The sequence below is a fragment of the Chrysemys picta genome, chromosome 1 (assembly GCF_011386835.1).
Source record: "Chrysemys picta bellii isolate R12L10 chromosome 1, ASM1138683v2, whole genome shotgun sequence".
Classification (NCBI taxonomy): domain Eukaryota; kingdom Metazoa; phylum Chordata; order Testudines; family Emydidae; genus Chrysemys; species Chrysemys picta.
In genome coordinates this window covers 5606065-5631887 of record NC_088791.1, presented here as the reverse complement: position 1 = coordinate 5631887, position 25823 = coordinate 5606065, and the positions used below count along the sequence as shown (strand labels likewise).

The 25823-nt window shown below is 53.4% G+C and overlaps 2 protein-coding genes across 12 annotated transcripts in view; one reads left to right on the top strand and one right to left on the bottom strand.

Annotated features, from left to right (window-relative positions):
• The window catches only part of LOC101949252 (uncharacterized), a 30634-nt gene extending 23483 nt beyond the window's left edge, over positions 1-7151 (bottom strand). Inside the window, exons 1-2 of one of the 3 annotated variants that reach the window (XM_065551807.1) lie at positions 6418-7151; positions 897-992 (exon numbers count right to left, since the gene is read on the bottom strand). In XM_065551807.1, coding sequence (XP_065407879.1) covers positions 897-992; positions 6418-6420 — 99 coding nt within the window. In that variant the 5' untranslated portion in view covers positions 6421-7151. The remainder of the gene's footprint in view (positions 1-896; positions 993-6417) is intronic. The other 2 variants (XM_065551816.1, XM_065551811.1) reach the window with 2 other exon arrangements.
• A 291-nt stretch (positions 7152-7442) lies between these two features.
• Positions 7443-25823, top strand: part of IRF5 (interferon regulatory factor 5) — a 48117-nt gene continuing 29736 nt past the window's right edge. The window contains exons 1-3 of one of the 9 annotated variants that reach the window (XM_065551782.1): positions 7443-7569; positions 11278-12395; positions 17013-17147. The gene's annotated coding sequence lies outside the window, so the exon portion shown is untranslated. The other 8 variants (XM_065551789.1, XM_065551776.1, XM_065551794.1 and 5 more) reach the window with 8 other exon arrangements.

The following is a 25823-nucleotide window of genomic DNA, read 5'->3' as shown; positions in this document are numbered from 1 at the left end:
CGCAGTTTAGACTCCCCTCCCTCCTCACCTAAGGGTCAACTTTAGGCACCTGCTCCTCCTGCAGAGGCCCCAAATTCTCCTAAACATCACCCATCTCCTGGGACCAATGATCTCTAGTACACATTTCCTAGGGTTTGGTGCTCTGTCCAGTTTTAAGGGCCCCAGGTGATGGAGTTTCCATTACATCCTTGATGAGACTAGAATCCACAAACTAATCCACATGACTGCGCCAAAAAGTCCTTCCTGTAGAAAAGACTGGCCTAGTGGTCTTAGGTGACTGTGGACCTTGAACTCCTGAGTTCTGCTTCTAGCTCACTGTAATGCTTGAGTAAATGACTCCCTTCACCCTGCATCAGTTCCCCAGCCTGTAAAATATGGAGGATAGTCCATCCCTAGCTCACTGGTATGCTGCGAGATTTAGTATCACTGAAGTGTTTTGAAAAGCTTGAATTTACCATGGCCAAATTATCTCCCCTGATCTTCCCTTCCAAATGCTCGCCATTCCCTGCAGTCTCTGTAAGAACGGTTGGCGCGATCCCCACCCTCACCTTCATTCAGGCCCATAACCTGGGAGTTTCCTTTCATTCCTCTCTCTTCTTTCCTCACATATGCAAGTCCTATCCAAATCTTGCCACTTCTTCCTCCATAACCTCTCTATCTCTGCAGCTAAGAGCTCATGTCCAGGCCTTTATTTCCCATATCGACCTCTACAACTCCTCCTCTTCCCTGGCCTCCCTACCACCTACTTCACCTTCTCCAGTCCATAAAAAGCTCACTGTGCATTATCCCCTTGCTTCTTTAGAGTCACTGATTGCTTAGGATTCCCAATAATTCCTGAATGAAGGACTTCATCCCTGAGCACCAATTAAAGTCAAGTGCTGCAGTCAAAATCTTACCAAGAGTTCCGACACTGCTAGCCCTCCATATGGCTCCTCCTCGCAACTGGAAGAAGAACAAGAACAGTCCCAAGGACTGCTCAGTGCATCTATGTCCTGAAATACAGAAGGAGGTGTCCAGGTCAGAGCCCACTCCACTTTCAGGCAGTTACATTTTGATTTTCTAACATCTCTGTGTAGTTTCAACAGGATATGGTGTTCTTCTTCAGCTGCTGGCCTAAACCGCTGCACAGCGCTGCGGCCAGTAAACAGGTGGTGCTGCTTTCCATCACGGAGGTAACTGCATTTCAACGTGGGGAAGTCATGAAGCAATTGCTATTTTTATGGTCCATAAAATGCTTTGAAATCCTCCTGCATGAAAATTGCCATACCAGATATCAAAGATATAAGACCACAGCGAAGGCTGACCAATAAGATATTAACCCTGCAATGTTCAGGAAGATTTTAATCATTTCAAGTATGCTTTGCAAGGATGGTAAGTAATTATATATTCCATACACTCACCAGAACTTGTCTTTAGCTAACAAATAAACTAGTTAATTGACTTAAATATAAATTATACATGAAAGTAAAAGGTATAGAGTTGAAATGTGAAAACCTGACTGATATGAATAGAAGTCTGTGTTGTTTTAAGCTTTCAAGTCTGGATTACCTAGCTAGAAGGCCAGACATGGATTGCTAACTGCATTTCATTTTTGCACTGTACATGGTGAAAGATGCTGTCATTATGTACAATGTGGAAGAGAAATCACTATCATAATTAGTGAAAACTGGAAGGAAAGTTTGTGGTTGGAGTCAGAAAAGCAGCTATATTTAAAAGTTTCCTTCTTACTCAAGCAAGCTTCTCCTGTGTATCTCTGAGTCACACGGTAGCTGCTCAATTTGCTAACACAAACTGCTCTCCCAACTACTACAATGCAGTGATGGCCGAGAGAGGTGGATTCTGATCTGCCTTGTGCATCCCACACAAAGCTGGAAGGCCTGTCAGCTGAGAGCCTATTTGGGAGGGCCCATCATTGTGGTACCTATTGCAAAATCTTCATTACTAGCGAGGAGGTCAGAGGCACATGCGCATGTCTAGATTTGTTGAGTTGCTGCTCTGATGACCAGGAGATTGCTGAGCGATGTTCGGTTGCCGAGTTGATGGCATTTGTCTTGAATTCTCACTTCACAGAGTGGGCCCTGTGAAGGCTACTGTCTTCATTACTAGTGAGGAAGTCAGAGGCACATGCGCATGTCTAGATTGGTTCCTGGGTTTGACCTTCCACGGTCATCTTGGTCAACTCTGAACCGAATTCAAACCAACCACGGTAGACCCGGACATCTAATGCACAAATGGAAAATCAAGGACACCCTGGTGGTGTGAGTGTGGTTCCCCATGACAGACCATCGAACATATCACTACCTACCGCCCAATTTATAAACATGAAGGAGGCATCACTGCAATAAATTCTGCTACTCCTGATGTAGCCATTTGGCTCGATCAACTTCAGGTGAAATTGTAGTTGCTGCTCTATGCCAGCCATGCGAAAGAAGGAGGTCTAGATTTTCAGATCCCAGTGCTGACAGAAAAACCATTGGTGATTGATTTACAACCAAAGCAAATGGGATCTGGAGTAATTCACTGAACTAGAACGTATCACTCAACCTTGCCTGATACTAAGACGTTTCAATGAGAGTGGAGAGTGCTCAGCACCTTGCAGGATCCGGCCTTTAAGTTATCAAAGTATCTGATGTGATGTGAGCCAGTCAGAGGAATCATCCCAGTCCTCTGAAGGAAGAGCCATAAGGTAAAGTAGTTTGCAGTCCACTGCAGACTGCCGATTACTGTGCTTGCATGCCCACTCTTTATTACCAACTTGAATGAACAGAAACAGGGACAAGAAGGAGGAAAGTTATAGATGTGAACATGTTTTGGGGTGCCTCAAGTTACCAACCGACAAGGTGTAAAGTGGCAAGAACCTGCCTCCCCCCACAGACATTCATGCCTTGCAGAGAATGCAGCCAAGTCCGACATTTTCTTGCCTGAAGTTGGCAGTTATTGGAAAGTTTCACTAAACAGTAGCCTATTCTCATCTAAGAATTCGGGGGGGGGGGGGCTGCAGGTCAGTTGATAGGGAGCAATCAGATATGTAGATATCAGATTAATCATCCTGTAAGTATATAAGAAAAGGGAGAAATCTAATGCCGTTTCTATTATACTTTCCTTCTCTCTTTTACTGGAAAGAGTGACAAGCTTGAAGGAGAAAAGAAACAAAGCTGAATGAAGGCCAGGCGATAGGATTCACATGGAAAGGTCCATAAGCACCTGAGGGACGTCACTACCAAAGACGGAGAGGGATCGTTTAAAGTGCCCAAGAGGGTATAACTAGGGGATGGAATTAAGAAAAGGAAACCAGGCTGAATAGAAGGAGAAAATGCATGAAAGCAAAATCTTTTAGTCTGTGGAAGAGTCTCCAGAGGGAAAGTGGTAGAAACCCCATCACCTGGGGTTGTTATAGTTAAGACTGGACAAACACTAAAAACAAAATGTGCCACAGGAAACAATCCCGCATGGGCTGGAAGAGGGGCTGGATGCTCTAACAGGCCTTCTCCAGCTCCAATTTCTGAGTAGCTTTGAAAAGAGCAGCATGGCACAACTTGTAAGGGGCACAGACACTTCCATGGAGGGAACAGCAGCTCCACAGAGATCCCTTCAACATGCCTTGTTCAATGGAAACAATGCCCTTTCAGCCCCTGCTCACCTTCTTGTTCCCAAACTCTCCCCAGCCCCCAAACTCTCACATCTTTCTTCTCTCCCTCATTTCCTCCTTCCAAACTAACCTGTGCTACCTTCTTATCACCTCTTCTTCCAGTCCTCCATCAAATGGATGCTATTGACCTAAATGAAAGACAGGTGGAAGCTTGCATTGAGGTGGGAGTAGGTGGACATGAAACCCATTCTCTAGAACCTTAGTTCCATGCTCCACTGTTGCTGCTGTCAATATTTATAGTGAGACACAGTAACAGGATGTTTGTTCGGGACAGAGGTCTGTTTAGCTCCAAAAGGGGCAAAGTGCACTTGCATGGCACCATTCAGAACATCAAGTCTAAAGGACCAGTCTACCTGTGGTTTTCTATTCTCCACCTACTCTGGCAGTTTGCTCCCACATTTCAAGTCTGACTAGATCTGTGAAGCTGACAAATGCTCGGAGCTCCCCTCCCAAACAGGGGTATAGCCCTCAGCCTGTGTCAAGTCTGGGTGGAGGATTCTCATTGAGGCTCAGAAGAGTCCTCCCAACCCAGCAGTTCATGAAGCAAAATGTACTAAAAAGGCTGCAGCTTGGAACCGACAGATTTGCCATGAGACAGTCAACCAAGGACACTGGCAACAAACTATCCTGGCAGCAGCCACATCTCATTCCCCAGTCACTGCTCAATAAGCCTCTCCCGGCACAGTAGGAAGCCAGAGGACAACCTAGGAGACACACAAAATATTCCAGAGCTCTTAGCAAAGGGGACTGGATTTTGCCTTTAAACAGCAAATCACTGATGCGAACAGGAATCAGTACAAAATACACCACCGCTACTGGTACTATTTAGTCCCCTTGTAGGCAGTCTCAACAGAGAGGAAGATCATGGCCACTGTCAGAAGACAGGATACTGGGCTAGATGGACCACTGGTCTGACCCAGTCTGGCTGTTCTTATGGTGAAAGAGACAAACTTTCAAGCTCCACAGAGCTCTTCTTCAGGATGAAAAGGCCAGCAATTCACTGGGGCTGTCAATCAGCCAGAAGGCTGTCAATCTTTCACCAACACAAAATTCACTTTGGAAAGTTCTTTTAAGAAAATAAGTGGTATCATTATCAAAACCCATCCCAAAAGATTTCACATTTACATCAAGAGAAGGGAATTACTAGGAGCTTCTCCCGATATGAGTCCCCTCAAGCAGGTCAACTTCAGAAATGTTCCCTGTGATTAAAAGCAAGCGAGTGTGATGCCATTTTATTGAACCAAACCCATGTTAGCTAAAGCACAAACTGGAACCTGGGATCTCAGAGATATTCTGTCCATGTCTTCAGGGGACAGCCCACAGCATGAGTGGTTTAAGCACTGGCCTGCTAAACCCAGGGTTGTGAGTTCAATCCTTGAGGGGGCCACTTAGGGATCTGGGGCAAAATCAGTATTTGGTCCTGCTAGTGAAGGCAGGGGGCTGGACTTGATGACCTTTCAGCGTCCCTTCCAGCTCTATGAGATAGGTATATCTCCATTTATCTCTTAGCTGTTTTATAAATTTTTCCCTTGACTAGTCACTTTTACCTTTAACATGGAAGTGCAGCCTTTGGAGACAGGGTCCCAACATACATCTCTTCTCAACACAAGTACCCACCTGCTCGATTAAAATTGAGCATTGTGTGCTGAGATACGTAGTCTCCGTGGGCACACTTCCGTATTAAAGATGAGGGTAATCATGGTTTGCACTTAAAAGAAAATGCAGCCAAGAGGCTCATGACAAGCTGTCAATGCAGCCCTGGAATGGGTAAACCTTGAATTCACCTTCTTTAGGCAGCTCCCTAATGGGTCTGCCACCACTAGCTGCCACCTTCCTAAAACACTTCTGGCTGCTTTTCCATGTGACTCCCCACTCTTCCTCTACTCACTTCAATGATCCTGGAGAAGCACTCTGCTGCCACTAATACTAATAATCAGCATCACGAATTATAATGCAGACTTGGAAGTGACTGCATGGGTCGTAATACCATAGGCCATATAATGCAACAATAGCGAACTGATTCAGTAAGAGATGTCACACCCTCTGCCTTATTCTCTTTTTCCAAATCTAGCTACTACTATTTCCTCAGATCAGTTAGTTATTTCAGGTGAAGGATTTTGGACAACAAGTTACAGTTTCATTACTGTGCGCGAACCAACTTTGTGAGCTGATCCCTTCTCCCGTATACAGACACCACCTCTCCTGCTTTCCCCATAACCCTGAATCCTTGGCAGACTCTTCAGCAACGATGCAGGTGAACCGTGAAGTGAACATGTACTAACTCTCACATGGCCCTAGATCTGACTGAGTGTTTCCACTAGAAAACAAGCAAAATTTGGGTTATTCTGGAGACGTTTTGGTTTGGGGTTTGCTTGGACTCCCAGCTCAGTGGGGTGAACTGGCATCAGAAAATGAGCACCACGCCAAATCATAGAGTTCTGCACCATCGCACCCACAGGGCAGAGATCCAGGAAGAGGGACGGGGCCAGGTGTCTGGTTTTCGACCGGAACGCCCCGTCGAAAAGGGACCCTGGTGGCGGTGCTGCCTGGGCTGTTAAAAGTCTGGTCAGCGGTGCAGCGGGGACCCAGGGCTAAGGCAGGCTCCCTACCTGCCCAGGCTCCGCACTGCTCCTGGAAGCGGTTGACGTCCCTGTGGCCCCTATTTTAAAGTCACAGATGAGAGCGTTCCCCCATGCATGGGAACAGTTCATAAACCGAGAGCCAAATGCCATGCTACTCCTGCGAAGGTTATTCCTGGGGGTACGTACCATGTGGCAGGCCTGGCCTCCGCTTCCTCCCAGGAAGTCTCTGGTAGCTGCCTAGAAGTGCAGAAGGGCATGGAGCTGGGGTTGTAGGTGGGCAACTGAAGTGGGCAGAAGGTAATCTCCAGGGGCTTAAGGGGCCTAGCTCCAGAGGAAGGATTTACAGCAAGGAAATGGGGTGGGGTGGGGTGGGGGGGGGGGCTGAAGCTGAGGCTAAGAGGCTAGGGGTCCCGAGAGGGCAAAAGCAGGTACTGGGCAGGCCTAGGAAGTGGAAGGGGCCTGGAGCGATCTAAGCTGGGATGCGGGGGTCTGGAGCGGGGGAGGAGCTGGAGCTGCCAGGGGCAGTGGGAGTGAAGAGATTGGGGTAGTCCTATGGGGGAGGAGCAGTGTCACGACAGGCTGGGGGCGGGGCTGTCTAGGGGGGAGGGGCCCTGTCAGGACAGGCTGGGGGCGGGGCTGTCTAGGGGGGGAGGGGCCCTGTCAGGACAGACTGGGGGCGGGGCTGTCTGGGGGGGAGGGGCCCTGTCAGGACAGGCTGGGGGCGGGGCTGTCTGGGGGGAGGGGCCCTGTCAGGACAGGCTGGGGGCGGGGCTGTCTGGGGGGGAGGGGCCCTGTCAGGACAGGCTGGGGGCGGGGCTGTCTAGGGGGGGAGGGGCCCTGTCAGGACAGGCCGGGGGCGGGGCTGTCTGGGGGGGAGGGGCCCTGTCAGGACAGGCTGCGGGCGGGGCTGTCTGGGGGGGTTGCTGTGGGGGAGGGGCGCTGTGGGGCGGGGAGGTTTGCTGTGCCTGTGGGGGAGGAGCTGTCTATGGGGTGGGGGCGGGGCTGCGGACGGGCCTGTCGCCGCTGGCTGGCGAGGGGCGCGCGGGGCTGCCGGGTAACCGCCGCACGTAGCTCCAGTCCGCTCCCAACGGCCGCCCGCGCCAGGCGGCTCCCCGTGAGAAGTGACCAACCCGCGGCGGCCAATCGCTGAGCCGGGATGGGTGAAGGGGGCGGAGCGATCTCAGGAGGCGAACCAATGGGAGCGGAGAAAAGCGGAGGGGCGGGGACAGATGTTAAAGGGACCGCGGACATTTTCATGGCCCTCGCTGGCGGCCCAGAGAAACCCGGGGAGGCGCCTGCTCCCCGCTGCATCCCCCCCGCCTCCGAGCGAGAGCCCAGGTGCATGGTGGGTACGCGGCTCGGCATTGGCCAGGGTCTGGGCGGGACCGGCCCCAGGGGGGTGGGGCAGGACTGAGGAGTACAGGGCCTGGGGGGGCTGGGCAGGGGACTGGGCAGTCCTGGCAGGTGCAGGGTACAGGACGGGGGGGGTGCAGGGTCAGGAGGGGGCAGGGCCCAGCTACAGGGCCTGGGGGAGCTGGGCAGGGCTGGCAGGTGCAGGGTACAGGACGGGGGGTGCAGGGTCAGGAGGGGGCAGGGCCCAGCTACAGGGCCTGGGGGAGCTGGACAGGGCTGGCAGGTGCAGGGTACAGGACGGGGGGTGCAGGGTCAGGAGGGGGCAGGGCCCAGCTACAGGGCCTGGGGGTGCAAGGCTGGGGAGGGCACAGGCACAGCCAGAGGACTTGGGGGTCCTGGGCCCAGGACAGGGGTAGGGAGATCCCAGGATTGGTGGCACTGCAGCCTGGCTCCTTCAGCCCAGACCTGTCTCACTCGAGCTATGGGAGCAGCTCCGTTAGCTGCTGGGAGTATCAGGCTGTTACCCTCTCTGGACAGGAAGTGGATGTGATGCGCACGCTCCACCAGCATGTGGCAGCAGCACTGACACTTGCAGAGCCCATCCCTGTAATGCTGGATTGACGTGATGACGCCTGGAGCCATGGCACTCTTGGTGATGTTCACCAGGGAAGCTGCCCTCAGGGAACTACTGCACGCCAGCTACGCATCAAGGCCCTGCCCTACTGAAGTCAGTAGGGATGTTACCATTAATATTAACTGATGCAGGCTCCGGCCCCAAGTCCAGAATCTAAATACCCCAGGTGTCAATAACCAGACACTGAAATAGGGCGCAAACTAGAGGTAGGACTGCAAAGTCAGGACCAAAAACAGAAAAGGGATATGACATGAGCAGCAATCCTCATGAAGTGAATTATTCTTAATCATATCACAGACCCCCAACCAGGCTGACTGCATGTATCCATCCTCTAGTCTGATGGCTGTGTCAAATTGAGGTCCCCAAACATCTAGGCCTTGTAACTTGTATCCTGTAACTTTTAATTCATTATTCCTAGGTGTGGAAGGATTTGGTTTTTATTAGTTGATGTTGGTAAACCTCAAATTCCCTGTACACACCCAAACTGAGAACAAAAATATTTTCATCAATAACAATAGAAATGTACAGACAGGCAATGTAAGAAAAATGCTGCTTGAGAACTTTCTGTGATTTAGAATTTTGAATGAGGCTTGTTACGAATGGACTAGCGTATGAATAGTAAACAGGTGTGATTTATTGATTTAAGGATATTTAATTTGTATGTTTTGACATGATTTTGACAATGTGTTTTAACAGTTTGTAAAGCTTTTCCTTTTTGAATATCAGTGTCTAGTGTCCTTAGTCTGATCTCCCCCCACACCCCCATAATTTCCCACAACTGAAAATTTAAATGGGAAAAATCTAAAAAAAATGCTTAAAAATAAACATTGATATCAGTCAAAATTATAAAATAGTTAAATTCTGCCAAGACTAATTATTTTCCAGTTTAATTTCTCCCACATGACTTAGTTACATGCCACTTAGTGTCCCAGCCAGCAATCACACCAAAATATTATGGATTTGTTAAATAATCACAATAAATAAATACTGGACACTTTAGAGCAGGGGTCTCAAACTCAATTTACTTTAGGGCCAGTGCCAGTCCTCAAATCCTCTCAGCAGGCCAATAATGTGACTGAAGATGGTGTTCAGAAAACGTTTATATTGTATTTTTTATTTTGAATTTCTTAGAAATAATAAAACGATCATACAACGTTATACAATTCTTTGCCTGCCAGAGAGTTGTTAGTGTTTGCCAGACACCTGGCAACGCTTCAGTTCTGTCGGTTTGTTGATGCTTGGCCTCAGGGACTGAGCAGTTGAAACCTCCAGGATTGCACCAAGGGGTGCATCAGATAGTTGTGTTCCGTATTTTGACTTGTTTATATTAATTGTGGAAAAAAGTGATGCCACCTCCATGGCTGACTCCGCCTGGCAACTAATGATGCTGCCTTCATGGTTGACTCTGCCCGGCAACTAGTGATGGTATCTCTGTCCCTCTCCCCCAGACAATGGGAGTTGTGGGGACCAGCGCAGCATGGCTGCATGCATCTCTCCTCTGCGGGCCGCAGTGGGGAGGTTCTCGGGCCACAGACGGCTTGTGGGCCGGGACTTTGAGACCCCTGCTTTAGAGTCTTTAAATCAGGATTTGACATCTTTTAAAGAGGAGATAGGTTCTGTCTAGTTCAGGGGTAGGCAACCTATGGCATGCGTGCTAAAGGCGGCACGTGAGCTGATTTTCAGTGGCACTCACACTGCCCGGGTCCTGGCCACCAGTCCGGGGGGCTCTGCATTTTAATTTAATTTTAAATGAAGCTTCTTAAACATTTTAAAAACCTTATTTACTTTACATACAACAATAGTTTAGTTATGTATTATAGACTTATAGAAAGAGACCTTCTAAAAACATTAAAATGTATTACTGGCACGCAAAACCTTACATTAGAGTGAATAAATGAAGACTCGGCACACCACTTCTGAAAGGTTGCCGACCCCTGGTCTAGTTAAACCACAAGTTGTTGGCCCTGATACAGGAATCACAGCATGAAATTCTGCGGCCATGTTACACAAGAGGTTAGATTAGATTATCATAGCAGTCCCTTCTGGTGTTAAAATCTGTGAACCTCATAGTGCTTTACATCACCCCCATTTGAGAAATGAGTAAAAGGGGGCATGTTGAGGAGAAATGACCCACACAGCAAGTCAACGGTAGAGCTAGGAACAGAACCCAGGCGTCCTGATTCCCTGTCACCAAGCCAATATCTATGTTAAATTCAACATTACCTTTGAAAAAGAGGAGATAAAAGTCTATGATTGTCAGTCTAGTATTTCTAGCATCTCTACGGGCAGGGCCGGCTCCAGGCACCAGCCGAGCAAGCTCATGCTTGGGGCAGCAGATTCTACGGGGCGGCATTCCGCCCAATCCTAGGGCGGCACGGCCGCTTTCTGTTTGTTTTTTGTTTTTGTTTTGTTTTGTTCGCCGATCCAGCTGCCCTGTAGGGGGCGGCGGTGCGGAGGAGGGGAGCGCCCTGCTGGGAACAGGCTGCGCGCTCCATCTGTCCCAGCCGGTGCCAGGTCTGTAGCAAGCCCGGCAGGGCAGCCCGCGTCCTTCCCTCCCCGCCGACCGGAGCGGTGCGGAGCCCTCCCGGCAGGCGGTGCAGCAATCGGGGCGCGTGGCAAGCGCCCCGCTGAAGCCCTGGCCGCCCCCCTTCTCTGTCTCCCCCCGCTCTCTCCCCCCTGCTAGCCGGGGCACGTCTGCAGCGCAGGGAGTCCCTCTGCACCCTGGCTCCGGCCGCCCCACAGGTTTTTATTTTTTTTTTGCTTGGGGCGGCAAAAAAGCCAGAGCCGGCCCTGTCTACGGGGAAACTGGAGACTTGCAGCTTGTGTGGGAGGTTTTTTTCATGTGTCTATCTCAGCAGCTGGAATGGGTTTGATGACTAAATTCATTGACACAATACTGTGGAACAGCTCAGGTACTGTCAGAGATCCCCTGGGCTAAATCCCAACCTTTTATCCAAATTAAATACCATTCCTGCTCAGCCTCACCCATGCAGGCGAAGCTGATAAAATCAAATAAATGAATATTTTACATTTCTGTGGAACTTTTCAATTGGTTTCAGATATTTACAAGTGACTGACAACAGCGGTTTGGTGTGTGGAAACACTGTGCAACCCTCTCGCTGCTGCTGCTACAATACCAGCAGGAATAGCTGGGAATATCCTGCTCTGAAATACAGCCGCCCTGCTGTGAAAGTGAGTCAGGAATCTGGGACACCGATCAACAGAGAGAATTTTGGACCAATGACTTTAGAGCAAAAACCCTACTCATGAAAAGTGCCGTGGAATCCTGAATACACACATAGAACAAACAGGGTATTGGCACTCAAGGTCTCATCGGAAAGACCTTCATGCAGTAAACTGCATGGAGCTCATCCGTTTATCGACCTTGGCTGGAAGGATGAAGAGCTAGGCGAACCCTGCAGGAATTTGAAGCTGTGGTTTCTTGGAATCCGGGTGTCTGGAGGCTCCTGGTTAGCAGTTTCAAAAATGCTTTAGCTAAAAAAACCTACCATTTCCTACCAAAAACTCTTTGGGGAGAGGCGGGACTATTTTAAACCGTGCCAATCAGAATTCTGCTTCGTTCGTTAGAACCGAGCTCCAGCTTGTTGCTTTTAGAGGAGTATGTTCCAAGGGGAGTCTTGTCTTGCAGGGAAGTGTGGAAAGAAGACGGAGTGAAGAAATTGGTTTAGTTCCATTCTCTGCTGAGCCCCAGATCCCTGCCACATGCTGAACAGCCAGCAGAGAGGGATATCACTCCATTCCCCTTTGTGTAGGATGGCAGGCGTGGAAATCTCATTTTGCGGTTACGTTTTGACATCAGGATTAAAAAGAACTTGATCGGGTTAATTTCACTTCACCAGGTGACTGCTGCGTGGGTGGGACACAGCACCCACTGGGTCCTCTCTAACGCACTTCAGGCTCAGACCGGGCTCAACAACAGCTCACACCCAGTGCCGAGGGAGAATGGCTGGCCAGTGCTTAAAAATGCCACCAGTTGTATGGCTCCTTCCTCTTTCTAAAAAGTGCCACAAGATCTTGGACAGCTGCTTGTGAGAGGGACACCAGCTGGAAGACGGGACCTCAGCTTAACTTCTCCGAAGCAGAGCATCTCCCTGGAGCACCCATTGGGTTATGCTGCAGCACAGCTGTTCTTAAACGGTGGCCCCTGGACCAATTGGTAAATCTCAGGGCATTTGGTCCCCGGGTAGCTGGCTGGCTTCTCCTCCTTGTAGGCAGCTTCTGCACTTCCTGAAAAGCTCATTTTAAATGCAATACAACTTCCCTGAGGAAGTGTTATCCCAATGGGAGAGACTCACCCAAGCCCACCTGGGCTCGCTGGGTTTACTAATAAGGGTGTGATGCCAATGAGCCACGTATAGGTTTCCACTTGGGAAGGAGCTTGGAGGAAGGTACCTGGAAGAGACGGGTCAACAGCTGGCCAAGAGAAGCCCTTTTCTCCAGGGTTGAGGAGGGCTGGCAAGGCCAGGATTCCCAGGCACACAAAGCGCTGCACAAGAGAAGCTTTGTCATCGAATGAGGGGCTGGAGTGGGTGGGCTGTCCATCCAGGGAATAGCCCCCCCACCCAGGTGAAACTCATGTTTCAGTCAGCCCAGTTCAGCTGTACTGGGCAGGTGAGAGGTTGGCATAGATCAACAGGAGGCACAAGGCAGGATACCTAGGGAGAGAGATTGGCACAGGTGAGGGGCTCTGGGGCTGTCCCAGGTGCGGGGCTCCCCTGGCGGCGAAGGGCTGACCCTGGGCAGGTGAGGGGCTCCGCGGCTGGCCCAGGTGCGGGGCTCCCCGGGCAGGTGAGGGGCTCCCCGGGCAGATGAGGGGTTCCGCGGCTGGCCCCGGTGCGGGGCTCCCCGGGCAGGTGAGGGGTTCCGCGGCTGACCCCAGTGCGGGGCTCCCCGGGCAGGTGAGGGGTTCCGCGGCTGACCCCGGTGCGGGGCTCCCCCGGCGGCGAGGCGGGGCTGGCCCCTGGGAAGCCCGGCAGGGAGGCGCGGCTGAGCGGCGGGGGCGGCCCCGCCATGCGGAAGTGCGGGGCGGCGGCTGCTGCCGAAGTCAGGAGCCCGGCCCGGCTGACAGCGGCCCCCGGGCAGCGAGGGGAGCAGCCCGGCAGGAGGATTCAGGAGCCTCCCGGCGCAGGGTGAGTCCCGGCCGCGCCCCCTGCCCCTCCGGAGCGGCCTGGCCCCTGGGGGCAGCGCCCCCCACCCCCCGGGCTGCCCCTTCCCTTCCCTCCCCTCCCCGGGGCACCGTGACTCCCCCCCCGAGTGCGCCAGCCCCGGTCAGACCGTCCCCGCCGCTCCCCTGCCCTCTGCCAGCCCCTGAACCCCTCACCTGTGCCAGCCCCTCCCCTGCCGGGGGAGCCCCTGAGCCCCTCACCTGTGCCAGCCCCTCCCCTGCCCGGGAGCCTCTGCCCTGTCCTCTGCCAGCCCCTGAACCCCTCACCTGTGCCAGCCCCTCACCTGCCCAGGGAGCCTCTGCCCTGTCCTCTGCCAGCCCCGGAGCCCTTCATCTGTGCCAGTCCCTTAACCCCTCACGTTGTGCCAGCCCCTCCCATGCCGGGGGAGCCCCTGAGCCCCTCACCTGTGCCAGCCCCTCCCCTGCCCTCTGCCAGCCCCTCCCCTGCCGGGGGAGCCCCTGAGCCCCTCATCTGTGCCAGCCCCTCCCCTGCCCTCTGCCTGCTTCTCCCCTGCTGGGGGAGCCCCTGAGCCCCTCCCCTGCCCTCTGTTAGCCCCTGAGCCCTTCACCTGTGCCAGCCCCTTCCCTGCCGGGGGAGCCCCAAGCTCCTCCTCTGTCCTCCGCCAGCCCCTGAGCCCCTCACCTCTGCCAAGCCCCTCCCTGCCCTGTGCCAGCCCCTGAGCCCCTGCCCTGTGCCAGCCCCTGAGCCCCTCCCCTGTGTGAGCCCCTGCCCAGGGTCAGCCCCTCCCTATGCCAGCTCCTCATGTGCCCAGGGTCAGCTCCGACAGGTGGGGGGCTGGCACAGGTGCCCAGGGAATGGCGCCTTTAATTATTGTAGTGAAAAGTTTCCTGGACCGGGACCATAAAGTGCTCGCGGGAGAGAGAGAAACCGAAAGCAGGTGGGTCCCTGGCTGAGGGGCTGGTGGGCGCTGATGCAGCCCCCTACCCCCGGTGTCATTAGCGCAGAGCTCTTGATCCAGCCGCTATTGTTTTTTCAAGCTAATCCGAGCGAGGTGCGGCACAAGCGGGTTTATCTCCGAGTGCTGGAAACACAAACCTTGCAGATGGGCTCACTTCTCTTCAAGCCAGCGTCTTCCTCCCCGAGATAACGCGCTCTGCTCTCCAGGGTCGTGTGTGGGCACACCAGCGCACACATGCTCTCTCCCTGCAGGGTTGTGTGTGTACACTCTCTCTCTCTCTCTCTCCCTCTGCAGAGTTGTGTGTGTGTACACACTCTTTCTGTGCAAAGTTGTGTGTGTGTGTACACACTCTTTCTGTGCAGGGTTGTGTGTATACTCACACACACGCTCTCTCTCTCTCTCTCTCCCCCTGCCGAGTTGTGTGTAAGTTTACACACTATCTGTGCAGGCTTATGTACACACTCTCTCTGTCTCTCCGGGGTTGTGTCTACACACAAACCCCTTGTGTACAAACAACAGGAAGCTCCCGCCCCCCAAATGGCGGGTGGGGAATAAAGACCAAAGGTTTCCTGCTGCCATTGGCGTGCAGCACAGGCTGCTCCGGAGAGCAGGACTTGCCGTGGAGACGGGCCCAGAAGAGCCCCATGCTAGATGAAGAGCGGAAGTGGGGAGAGTAGCAGGAGACCGCACTGTGGGCGGGTTTTTAGACCAACTTCTCAGAGCCAATGCAAGAGTTTTAATTGGGTTATTCCCCCTTGTGCCTATTCCTCTGTGTGCCATGTTCCCACATTCCCCAATTCCCCCCAGAGGAACATTTTTTCTCCACGTTAAGCTAATTTTCCAGGCTTGCTGACACACAGCTAGCGGGCAGTCCGCTGGCGAATACCTAGGAGTCACAGAATTAAATTAATAAAGACCCTGGCGGACAGTGTAGGTTTTATTGAGTTTTCAAAGGAGTTTTCAATGCGACGATGAAGACAAAATTAGGAAACCCCATCAGGCTTTTAACCTTCCCCTGCAAGGATTGTAGTCCACCGCCCGAGAGAGGCAGAGCGTGGCACTGAATTCGAAACAAACAGCAAATAGACGAGTGGCATTGGTTGGGCTGAGGCGAACAAACTGGAAATGAATAACAACTTTTAAAACTCTCTCAGTGCCAACAATCGAGGGGCTTGTTAGGAACCAGGAGATGAGATTTCTTAAAAAAAAAAACAAAAAAAACAATGCAAATGGGACCTTTTGTTTGGGAGCCTCCCTTTAAAATAGTGACAATTAGGATGAATATGGGGGAAACTCTGTGACAGCGAGATCCGGGCAGTCAACAAAAGCCGTCGTTGACAGTAAAAAAACCCAGCCCCCAATCCTGCACTGGCTGAGGGTGGCGAGATTGGATGTCCTAGGCCTGGCCACCTAGCCTCTCTAGAACTAGTAGTGCGGGATAGTTTTCTCCTATCAATGGCTGTTGCCCAGAGATAGTGGTGGTGGGGTGTTTACCTTTCTCCAAAGCAACAGGCCCTGGCCGTTGCCAAAGGCAGCATACCAGCCTAGGTGGCTCACCATGCTCCCGGACGAGTTGCAGCAGGGTTAACTGTTCATCCCTCCCAGAGCCCAGTTCTCCTTGTGATAATAAACCCATCCCTCGAATACAGGAGCGAGGCGGCGAAAGGGGAGATCCCCCTCCTTCAGCGAGGCTGAAATGATGAACACAATGACCCAGGCAGGGCGGCACACTGGAGGCCGGTTCAGGATGCTGAGTTGGTCATTTTAACAACGCGCTTCCCTGTTCCTTTCAAAACCCTAGCCCAGAATGACGTCTGGAGGGTGGGGGAAGCCAGGCCGCTGCAGCAGAAAGGGGCAGGAAGACCTGAGTCACACACTGAAAAAGGGACCTGTGTGTGGATGTGTGTGTTCAAACTTGGGTGCTTCTAGCCAGACACCTACATATGTGTCTAGGCACCCGAATAAGGAAACGTATTTAATTGCTTAAGTGTGGATTTGGGTGTCTAAATATAGACACCCAAGTCTGAAAAATGTGGCCCTAATATAATCTCCCAGGGGAGTGTATACAGTCCTGCAAAACTTCAGAGGCCAGTCCTCCAAGGCTCTCCTGGACAATTCTCCCTCGGATAAAATGGCCTAGGAAAGCCAGGATTAATTGACAGCTGCTGTTAAGGTTTCGTTGCTCCCAGGGATTGCACTATAGATTCCCTGGTAGCTGGCATTGTCTGAAATGTATGTGTGTTTTTATTACAAAGGTCTGAAGTCATCTGCAAAACAGCTAATCCGAGTTCCCTCTCTCTACCTAGGTATTTATAAAGGGTTGAGTCACAGGCACAGACCTATGGGAAAGTGAGAGGCTTAATACTGCACACTAAATTGGGTGTCACTCTTGCTTGCCTGGGGTTTGGTTGCTTGCATGTGAATTCCTTCCTTTTAACCGAGCATCTGGTCTTGCAAGATTTCCAAGGCAAGGCAAGATGCGTGGTCTGTCCAGCACCTACCACCATTGGGCCCTGATTGAGGTCTCTGGGGGTTACTTGCGATATGAAATGAAGGGGGCTGTTACCGACATGGCTAGGCTGTTCGTGCTCCTCCTCCCAAAGTTATGGATTTTTCACGCTTGGTAGCCGAAAACCCATGTCTATTTCTGATGATTTGAGGAAGTGTCTCTCTTCTTTTTATTTCACAGACTGAAGTTAGAAAAAACCCCAACCCGCGTTTCAAATTCCCCTCTCTGACTTCGAATTCAAAGCCAGACCTCCATGGGCTTCCAATAAGTCTGGGGCTGCCTCTTCTCTCTTTCCGTTCTGGGAACCTACATTAGGTAAGTCCGCTTGTCTCTTGCACATTAACTTTATGAAGGATCCGCTAGTGAGAAACATCCAGGCAGCAATTGATAGTGATGTAGTGGATCTTGTGTTTTTTATCTCGGCCTGGTGTCTGCAGTGCTGTTACCGACTAGAACAATGTGGTTATGAATGGTTAATTGCCGCTCAGACCTGGGAGCAGGGCTATGTGGGAGTGGAGTCTGTCTGTTCTTGCAAGATCATTGTTCATGTTTAATTAACAGGTGGGGGAAGGGGTTGTAAATAACAACCTGTTACTATGTCACCCAGCTACAGACTGTGGTCAGGTCAGAATCAAGATTTAAGGATTGAGATAAAACTCAAGAGTCTGGAGTTAATGAAGTTGGTTTCTCCGCCTTCCACCTCCTTTAAGAAATAATTTAAAGGGACACGGTCGTCTTGAAAACCGGATCTATCTGAAAATGTTGTCCCTACGATAGTTACAAGTAGCACATGAGATTAGGAAACCTGAGAGATGTTTGCAGAAAAGCAAACCTCTGTCTTTGCACTTTGTCACGTGGCGTTTTACCGGGGCTTTATAGAGTCAGTTTCATTGTTCCTCTTCACGGTCAATTAGTTGCTTGGTGTTTTCCTTGCTGAAAAGAAACGTAGCCTTTTTTAATAAAGGAATTTAGAAAAAAAATCAGGTCAGACTGTATAAAGGAAACTCCATCAGAAATAAGCAAGAGAGAGTCCTGTGGCACCTTTAAGACTAACATGTATTGGAGCATAAGCTTTCATGGGTGAATACCCAGACGCATGTCTGAGGAAGTGGGTATTCACCCACGAAAGCTTATGCTCCAATACGTCTGTTAGTCTATACGGTGCCACAGGACTCTCTGTTGCTTTTTCCAGATCCAGACTAACACGGCTACCCCTCTGCTACTTGACTCCATCAGAAATGGGAATTCTCTGGAAGTTAGTCAATTTAAAAAGAAGTTGTCAGTATGCCATTATTACTGCTGTATTTTGATAATGCCTAGGAATCCCCATCTGGGAGCAGGACCACACTGTGTTAGCTTATGTACAAACACAGAACAAAAATCTGCCCTGGAGAGGCTAAACTGACTGTGAAAAATAGATGAGGCACACAAATATATTCTTGGGTTCTGCTAGCTGCAGTTCAGCCAGTCTGCCCTTTCCTCACATAGCCACCTCCGGGGCTTGTTTCCGTGGGTTTCCACGTGGGGAAGAGCCTGGAAAGATTGGGATCATTTAGTTTTGGGAGAAGATAAATACAGTAGTAGACAATACCCACTCCTGCCATGAGTGCGGAGGACTGGACTAGATGACCTCGCGAGGTCTCTTCCACTCCTGTGATTCTGTGATCTCGTAAACTAACCAAGGCTTGTTATAACATTACACTTGATGTTCCGTTGGAGGGTATTGGCTACTCCTGAACGAAGTAGCTGGTGTGGTTTAAACAGAGCGATCATGAACATGTGCACAAGATGTTCGTTTACGGGAAGAATCAAAGGGGCTTCCAATAAATGTCAGCAGCATTAATCTTTGCTGGCGCGAACAGGATGACTGTCTGGAATTTCATACGGTACCAGGGATGCTGGCCAGTTGGGGGGCTGAGAAATCGCCACCCACCTTTGTGAGTAGAGCCTCCAAGGGAATTTTTGCCTGATGCCTTTTCCTCCAGAGTGGCAGTAGAGTGTGAGCTGGTTTGCATGGGAGGGTTTTGCCTGGACCCAACAAAGAGCCACCCTCTCTTGTGACTCTGATGGTGCTTTGCACGCCACAGCACTCGTCACCTGAGGGTCTGAGTGCGACAGACACTCCGTTATCTTACCTACCTCCGCGTGGGGTTGAGGGTGGCTGAGGATGGAATCCAGCTTTCTAGGATGAGGGTCACAGCCCTCTGCTCTAGCCCCTAGTAATGCTGTTTTGGGAGCAGCTTAAGTGGAACCCCCCCCCCCCCCCCACTGGAGGACTGTGGAGTGGCGTGTTCTGGGTTCCGGGCAGACAGGTTCTCTGAATATAAAATCATGAGTGATGTGGAGAAAGTGGATAAGGAAAAGTTATTTACTTATTCCCATAATACAAGAACTAGGGGTCATCAAATGAAATTAATAGGCAGCAGGTTTAAAACAAATAAAAGGAAGCTCTTCTTCACGCAGCGCACGGTCAACTTGTGGAACTCCTTACCTGAGAAGGTTGTGAAGGCTAGGACTATAACAGCGTTTAAAAGAGAACTGGATAAATTCATGGAGGTTAAGTCCATTAATGGCTATTAGCCAGGACGGGTAAGGAATGGTGTCCCTAGCCTTTGTTTGTCAGAGGATGGAGATGGATGGCAGGAGAGAGATCACTCGATCATTGCCTGTTAGGTTCATTCCCTCTGGGGCACCTGGCATTGGCCACTGTCGGTAGATGGGATACTGGGCTAGATGAACCTTTGGTCTGACCCGGTACGGCCTTTCTTATGTTCTTATGTTATGTAACCAGCATTGCTGGGAGACTCTCTCTCGTCTGTATTTTTTTTTTTCCCTCAGTCCTATTCTCAGGAACATACAATTCGCCAGCCTAGATCAGAACATGGGTCCATAGAGCTGACTATCCGGTCTCTAGCAAGCGCCAGTGCCTGCGACTTCAGCGTTGAAGTCCCCATGAGACGTCTCATTGGCAATACTAACGGGGCAGTTCCTGATCGCACCCGGGGATCAGTCAGGGGCCGGATGGCAGAAAGTCTTTGCAAGCTTAGCCTTTCATCTCAGCAGATCTGAGCTCTGGCCAAGGTCCTACAGAGCCCTGTCTTGCCTGCATCTCCCGCCTCCTTTCCACTCACTTGCTTTCCTCTTTCCCAGTGTCCTTCCCTCAAACCCTGTTCCTTCACCAGTCGTCCCTGGGTTCTTCTCCTCCATGCTCTCACCAGGGGCCCGTGCACCTGCACTGCGTGGCTCTGCTGTGTAGGATCTTGGAGGCGGGGACTGGGTCTTATACTTTGTTTTTTATGCACCCTCTCTGAAGGCCGGGGTTCAAATCCCACACACATGATGCAGTTGGGAGGGATTTGGGGGTTCCATCCCCTCCCCCTTCCAGAAACAGCCTCCTGGCAGGCTCAGGGCTGCCCCCCCCAGCCTGCTGCATGCCTGTGTGTGGACATGGGGCGAGCTGGGGGTTAAGTTACTTTGCTGACATATTCCGTGGCTCTTGCTTTCTTTGTGCTTAATTTGCCTGTTGTCAAATGTAGGAGGTGGGCGGGTGCGCGGAACGGAAAATCAAGGCCTTCCACTCGCAAAGGGAGGTCGCCGGAGGTCCTTATGGAGAGGAATTGGGCAGCCACAGGTGTTGGTGGGCTCAGGTGCATTGGCTGAGTGTGGCTGGGGTCAGGACTGCAGGAGCAAGGGTCTGGATTGAGGTGCACGGGCAGAGGGGGCCCAAGGCTGGGCTAACGGGGTATTGCATCAGCACATCTGTGAACATAAGAAAGGCTGTACCGGGTCAGACCAAAGGTCCACCTAGCCCAGTATCCTGTCTACCGACAGTGGCCAATGCCAGGTGCTCCAGATGGAGTGGACCAACGGGCAATGATCAAGTGATCTCTCTCCTGCCATCCATCTCCACCCTCTGACAAACAGAGGCTAGGGACACCATTCCTTACCCATCCTGGCTAATAGCCATTAATGGACTTAACCTTCATGAAGTTATCCAGTTCTCTTTTAAACGCTGTTATAGTCCTAGCCTTCACAACCTCCTCAGGCAAGGAGTTCCACAAGTTGACTGAGCGCTGCATGAAGAAAGGGAAGGGAGCCCCAGGACTGGAACAGCAGCAGGTCTGACACCTGAGCCCTGCTTGCCTGAGACCTAGAGGGGGGATGAGTGATGGTGCCCAGATAAGCGAGGATGGCGTTTCTCCTTGTAGATGGCACCAGCTCACTTCGGGAGCGATGGTTTTGTTTCCTTACTTGGTTTCTGCAATGGGGCAGAGCTCCAGGGAGAGCTTGGCTTTTCGTTTCCCGTGGGGCTTGGCCTTGCAGAGGAAGAACCAGCTTGCAAATGTGTGGCTCTCGTCTCTTTACTCACATGCCGGTTGCTTCACCCGTCTGCCCGTCACATCTGTGGTTGCTGCTGTAGCAACCCCTGTGATGTCACTGGCCGGGTTCCGAGATCCAGTTGTGATGAAACCAGCAGAGGCTTAAATTGCCCAGGAGGGAGAAAGGCGGGAAGAGAGCAGGAGGGGAAGCTGCCGTAGTGGGAGGAAGAGCCATCACGTTCGAATTGCAATGCGCGGATCTGCAGCCCGTCCAGAGCAAAAGTATTGGTCACCTCTCAGCCAATCAGATAGCACATGCAAATCTCTGCTTGCTGGTTGGCCCGGAGGAATATTTTTCCCCCCCATCCTGGACCTGTAACTTCTTCTCCCATTTGAAACCAGCAAGCTAATGCCTGGTCTACGCGACGCGGTTAGGCTGACGTCAGCTGCTTGTAGAGACGTAAGTGCCTCTCTACACCCGTTTAGTCCCATCACCTCCCCATGCTGCTTACGCGACTGTCACTGGCTTTCAGGGGCCGTCCCCCGATGCCCCACGCTGACAGTCGACTCGATACTGCGCTCCCGGTGAGGGCGCACATCCCGACACAAGGAGCCACGCGTGGACACGCACAAGCAATTGAATAACCGCGGGAGTCGCATGCCGACGGACGTTAGGTTGACACAATTTTGTGTTGGAGCCGTGGCCTAAGGAGAACGTCTCTCGCTGCAGCCATCTGTGGGCTTGGCCGCAAGACTTGCCAGTGCGTTTGACAGGACCCTGAGCGTGTGCCGGTAGAGACGCTGCCGTCAGGTTTCCGTGATCAGCAAGCTGTCCTCCCCTTGAGAAAAAAACGCTCTGATCTGTACCACCCAGTGACCCGAGCCATTCCCCCAGGCCATGCTCGGTGCATGTGCGCCTTCAGCTGGCCTCCAAATGTGCCCCCTTGACACTGGGTCCACTCGCCACTACTGGCGCCGCCTCCTGGTTGCTCTGGGGATTAGCTCTGGCCAGGCATTGCGCCCTCCTCTGGCAGCGTCCCTCCCACCCTCTGTTCCCTCTTCGTGCCTTGGCCCCTCCAGCCAGGTCATTGCACGCTTCCCCTTCCAGGGGTACCAAAGTCTCTCTTGACGCATGGACTCTGGCAGTCTTCCTGCTCACTGCCCAGCCGGTGCCACTTCCCCAGCGGCCGGCAGGGGGACCCGGGCCCACCCACCGCTCCGGGTCCCAGCCTGGGGACCCTGCACCTGCAGCTGTGGCCTGCTTTCCCGCAAGACCCTGTTGCTCCTTCCTGCAGTGCCTGTCTGACCTGAGCTGCCTGTCTGATCAAGCCCTGCTCCCTGGCTGTTCCTCTGGGTGCTGCCTAGGCAGTTAAGCTTCCAGCTGCACCCGATTCCAGCCAGGGAGGATGGAGTCAGCAAGCGGATCCTGCCCTACTGAGTCAGCCTGGCCTGAGCCGCATTGGCAGGACTCGAACGCTCCTAACAGGCTGGGTCCGCACGAAAGCCCCCCCTCCCCGCCCTGTTACAGACACCTTTCATCCTGCGGCGTCCCAGCACCCCTCACAAGCTGCCCCTAGGGGGCGCCACCGAAATGCCGCCAGCCAGGCTGCGCAGCCAGGTGCGGGGGGAACCCGTGGCCAGGGTGACTGGAGTAACTTCTCGCTCTTATGAAACCTGCCACGGTGTCGGAGACCAGGACGCGGTGGTCATGCCCAGGGGTTAGAGCAGGAGTTGGTGACCGGGACTGGAGCCCCGGGGCAGAGCCAGAGGCAGACATCGGAGCTGGGAGTCAGAGCAGGTTACCCTCGCCTGCAGTGAGGCGAGGCAAGGGAGGAGCGGGAATGGCAACCCGCAGGCACAGATCCTATCGCAGCCCTGGGCGAATGCTGTGAGCAGCCCCCAAACTGCTGCTGCGGGGCTCTGTTCCCGCAATCAGGCGGCCGACTCCAGGCCAGCTGCACTCCCGGAGGTTGCTGGAGCCTGACTCCGGCTCCTGACCCCTGGTCTCGTTAATATCTGTGCACTGACTCCGTTCCCTGGGGAGGCTGAGGGGCCAAGCCTGACGTGCCGAGATTCGAACCTGTGATTGCGGAAACTCTGGGCGTGCTGCCGTTGGCTGCCTGTGGCTCTGCCAGTATTTACTGTCTCGGTCAATTCGTGTTCGTTACCCGGCACACACAGAGCACTTCACATTTCCAAAGCGCCGAGCAAATGTTGGCTGGCTCCCAGCGCCAGTCAGAAATCTCGCCCAGGGTTCGGGGTTCGCGCTCTGCTTCAACCAGGAAACCCAACCGCTCACTAAGCACCATGCAGAACGGATCCCAGGTCATGAGGGGGAAGGGCTTGAGGATCATTCCTGGCCCCATTTATGCCGAACCCCCCCGACAAAGAAAAACCCACAGTTATGGGGGACTGGTAGCTTCAGAGCTGGAACTGAGGTTACTAGTTGGGACTGAGTTGTTGGCAGAGCAATGTGTGGGGAGCCCAGGGGGCTGCGTGTCGGGAGTGAGGGGCATCAGCAGAGCTGTAGGAGAGGGGAGCCCAGAGCTGGGATAGCAGGGGGCTGCGGGTCGGGAGTGAGGGGCACTGGCAGAGCTGGGGGCAGGGCTGGGATAGCAGGGGGCTGCGGGTCGGGAGTGAGGGGCACTGGCAGAACTGGGGGTGAGGAGCCCAGGACTGGGATAGCAGGGGGCTGCAGGTCGGGATTGACGGGCACTGGCAGAGCTGGGGGCAGGGCTGGAATAGCAGGGGGCTGCGGGTCGGGAGTGAGGGGCACTGGCAGAACTGGGGGTGAGGAGCCCAGGACTGGGATAGCAGGGGGCTGCAGGTCGGGATTGACGGGCACTGGCAGAGCTGGGGGCAGGGCTGGAATAGCAGGGGGCTGCGGGTCGGGAGTGAGGGGCACTGGCAGAGCTGGGGGCAGGGCTGGGATAGCAGGGGGCTGCGGGTCGGGAGTGAGGGGCACTGGCAGAACTGGGGGTGAGGAGCCCAGGACTGGGATAGCAGGGGGCTGCAGGTCGGGATTGACGGGCACTGGCAGAGCTGGGGGCAGGGCTGGAATAGCAGGGGGCTGCAGGTCGGGATTGACGGGCACTGGCAGAGCTGGGGGCAGGGCTGAAATAGCAGGGGGCTGCGGGTCGGGAGTGAGGGGCACTGGCAGAGCTGGGGAAGGGGGGAGCCCAGGGCTGGGATAGCAGGGGGCTGCGGGTCGGGAGTGAGGGGCACTGGCAGAGCTGGGGAAGGGGGGAGCCCAGGGCTGGGATAGCAGGGGGCTGCGGGTCGGGAGTGAGGGGCACTGGCAGAGCTGGGGAAGCGGGGAGCCCAGGGCTGGGATAGCAGGGGGCTGCGGGTCGGGAGTGAGGGGTGCTGGCAGAGCTGGGGAAGCGGGGAGCCCAGGGCTGGGATAGCAGGGGGCTGCGGGTCGGGAGTGAGGGGCGCTGGCAGAGCTGGGGGTGGGGAGCCCAGGGCTGGGATAGCAGGGGGGGTCGGGAGTGAGGGGTGCTGGCAGAGCTGGGGAAGCGGGGAGCCCAGGGCTGGGATAGCAGGGGGCTGCGGGTCGGGACTGAGAACTGTGTGCGGAGAGCATGGAAGAACTGGAAACTTGAATCTGTTTTCTCAATGTAATTTATTTGCCTTGATGGTTTCGGTTCCCCGGCTTTCCAAAAATGTCCGGGTCCCGGTGCTGTAACAATATCCATCTGCCAGCAAACCAGAGCTTCCCTCTGCCTGCTCTCCTGGGCGGATCAGAAATGCCCTGGGTGAAAGCAGGCGATTCCAGGCAGAAACCCAGTGGGCAAGGCAGTTGCAGCTGCCCCCAAGTGACTGTGTTGTTAGGGCGGTGTGGGGTGTATGGTGAGTTATGCAATTACCTGGCTGGCCAGAAAGATCTAGAAAGGAGCAGAAGAGGAGGAAAAGGAGAGAGACAGGAGACACGGAGCATAAGGACGACGTCTGGCTCTGTGGAACAGAGGCAGGTGATATTTCTGGCCTAGGCTACGAGATCATAGATGCGCTTAGGAGGAAGAGATCTCCTCTAAAGGGTTGCTCCGGGAGGGGTGTGACTGTCTCCGTGATGAGAAACAAGGTCTCCTGCGTCTCTCCAGTGGTGCAGGGATGGGGATCTCGCGACCGATGCAGAACAGGGACGGCTCAGAGCTTGAAGAGATACAGAAAGGAGGCAGGCCGGTGAGAGGGAGAAGCCAAGCAGCGGCACCACTGTTTTGCGCTGGTTTAGAAGGGATGCTTCTGACTGGAGCCAATGCAGGTTTGCCCCCAGATTTGGCGACCGTGTCTCGAGGCAGCGTGCTGCTTTCTGAGCTGTGCCGGGGCCTGTCACAGCTGGAATATTGGGAAAGGGGCTGATTTTTCTCCTGCGTTTGGCAGCTGGCCATGGTTACACGCCCCCTGCTTCGGGCTGCCGGCTGGGCTCCGCGTCGTCTGCTCCTGCTGGGCTGCCGGCAGCGCCGGACCCCTGGACGGGGCGCTGGAGAGCGTTCTGTGCTGGAGTTCGGAAAGGTTCTGCTGGCGAAAAGGGGACGTTGACTCACCTATCGTGTGTCATTTCCCTTCTGGTTGTGACTAAGCGCCGATTCGAAACCTCCACTTCCCTTCCCCGCCATGCGGCGAGAACTCCCAGGGCAGGTGTCTGACCAACTGGGCAGGGCCGCCCTTG